The sequence below is a fragment of the Poecile atricapillus genome, chromosome 2 (assembly GCF_030490865.1).
Source record: "Poecile atricapillus isolate bPoeAtr1 chromosome 2, bPoeAtr1.hap1, whole genome shotgun sequence".
Classification (NCBI taxonomy): domain Eukaryota; kingdom Metazoa; phylum Chordata; class Aves; order Passeriformes; family Paridae; genus Poecile; species Poecile atricapillus.
Window position 1 is genome coordinate 33351418 of NC_081250.1, and position 2276 is coordinate 33353693.

General features: G+C 51.4%; 1 protein-coding gene across 1 annotated transcript; it reads right to left on the minus strand.

Annotated features, from left to right (window-relative positions):
* Positions 1 to 245: 245 nt before the first annotated feature.
* On the minus strand, positions 246 to 1972 carry LOC131576187 (uncharacterized). The gene has a single exon (XM_058832594.1). The coding sequence runs from the start codon at positions 1949 to 1951 to the stop codon at positions 1553 to 1555; it is 399 nt and encodes a 132-aa protein (XP_058688577.1). The 5' UTR covers positions 1952 to 1972; the 3' UTR covers positions 246 to 1552.
* Between the last annotated feature and the right edge of the window lie 304 nt (positions 1973 to 2276).

A 2276-nucleotide genomic window follows, 5' to 3' on the forward strand; every position in this document is an offset into this window, starting at 1 on the left:
CACCAAATCTGAGTATCTAAGAAGCCTTTGTAAGATCTACTGTGCCACCAAACCCACCTCCCCCCCCTCCACCACCACTCCAAAAGGCTATTTAGTACAAAAATTGGAAACTGCAATTTGCATTACATATCCTGCTAGGCAGGAACCACCCCTAAATTAAATACAGTGGGACTTCAGCCCTGACAGTACAAGGTGTTTCCCTATAACCACACTGATTAAACAGTTTGCAGACACTAGACCTCCAAGTCCTTTTTAGCAGACGTCACACTGCATAACATAAAGCAGCAGGCAATTGGCCAAAAATGGTTAGCAAAAAGGATTCCTTAAACCTCCAGCATCCAAATATAGCCCTAGCTGGTCACATGGGCTGCCATACAGTAAAGTGCTCCTCACTTTACCTACCCTTTGATTAAACGTTTTGAGCTAAAAAAGCATGTACTTAGAATAGCATTCCAGTTTCCAGCCCAATTCCATGAACCGTATAATCTTGCTGTACCTTCCACATTCAGACTGGCAGAAAGGAAAAGTTGATTCAGGTTTCTAGTGAGCCCAAGGGGGATGATCAGCTAGAAGAATCCAACAGCATAGGAGACCTCTAACATATATAACGTATACGCACACATTTATGTGTGTGTATATACATAAAAGTAAAAAAATAAAAGCAACGTATCTGCTGTACAATGCAGCATCTGTAAAATACATTATTAACATACTCTACAGCACATACTGATCTTTAAATAAATTGTCATACCTTCCTTCATCTGGCCTCTAGCAATATGTTTTTTCCTATTACTCTCACTATGATGAAAGCACATCAGCTGATTACATCCACCTCACAAGAACTCCACAGCTTAGTTTACACATCAAGAAACTCTGCAAGATTTCTGAAGAAAGGCAGGCCAGCTACTGTACCGTTGCCAGGTGTCAACTTGAACCGAAGAAAGTTCAGCTTGGCCCTTCCTTTCTCAGCCCTTAAAGCCACTGTCCAAGTAAGTATTGTTCAGGTGTCAAATAAGTTTACATTATAAAACCTTGCAACTGCACTAATAAATACAACTGTCACTTTTCCTTCCAAAGCTTTCCCCCCCACTATCAGTGAGGATGAAGCCTTGCAGTACTCACTCACAACAAACCTTGTGATCCTTGAATATTCAGAGGCTTGAAGTTGTAGCCATTACTCAAGTTGGAAGTCTGAGATTCCTAAAGAGAAAAACAGCCCAGTACCAGAGGCAAGGCCTAAACCCTGAATTAGCACACTTACTGCATTGTGTTACAGCAGGGCTCGGTGGCATAGATTTTTGCTAGAAGCACGGAGCCTTTTATCAAACTCAAGCCCCCAGTTAAGCTGCCATATTCTATTACACACTTAAAAGAAAGCAGAGTCAGGCACAGCATCGAGCACGTTCACATACCCACCACCGGCTCAGCTGCACCGAGCACCACTTAGTTTCACATTTATGCAGAGGCAGCCAGGCCGGCCTGACTGCACTGAAATAACCCTCAGTACCCAGATGTTGCGCTATTTTTACCCAGGAAAAGAAAAAAAGGACACTCAACAAAACTTGAGAGCGGGAGGCCACAACAGCACAGACTTTATTCCGAGGCTGCAGCGCAGGTTTCGGCGCTCGGCAGCGCCCGGGCTCGCCATCCCCGCAGTGACGTGTCCACCTGAGGCTCCGGGGCCGCCGCCGCCGCCGGAGACAAAGTTCTGTAGTGCACTGACTGCTATCGTACCCAGAGTCGGAGTGTCACAGAACTTTGCTTCCGGAGGCTCCAGTCCTCCGCCGGTACCGGCGCCGGGGCCGCCCGCCTGCACAAGTTTCCCTGCCTGGGAAGGGAAGGCGCACACGGTTAGAGGTGGGGAAGGGAGCCCCCTCCTCCTCCGCGGCTCGGCGGGATACCCGCTGCCCGAGGAAGAGGGAGAAGGAGGCGAAGAGATTTTGTTTTCCATTTTTCTTTTTTAATAAATACCCAAAATGCATTCCCCACCCCCCCCCCCCCGCACACCTCCCCCAACCCGGAGCTAACGGGCCGCCCTGCGAAAGCCGCGGCCGAGCAGCTGCCCGGAGCGCTGCCGCTGCAGCCAGCGGGAGCTGCGGCTGCCGCTGACAGCCCCGGCGCCGCGGCCCTGCGGGACCCCGGGCGGCGCCGGGCATCCCCCCGCGGCCCCGCAGCCCCCCGTGGGAGGGACCCGAGCGGCGCCCCCCGCCCGCCAGCCCTTCCCCCGCCGACGAGCGCAACAGGTCCGGCCCGCCCGGTGCCGCCCGCGGTCCCCG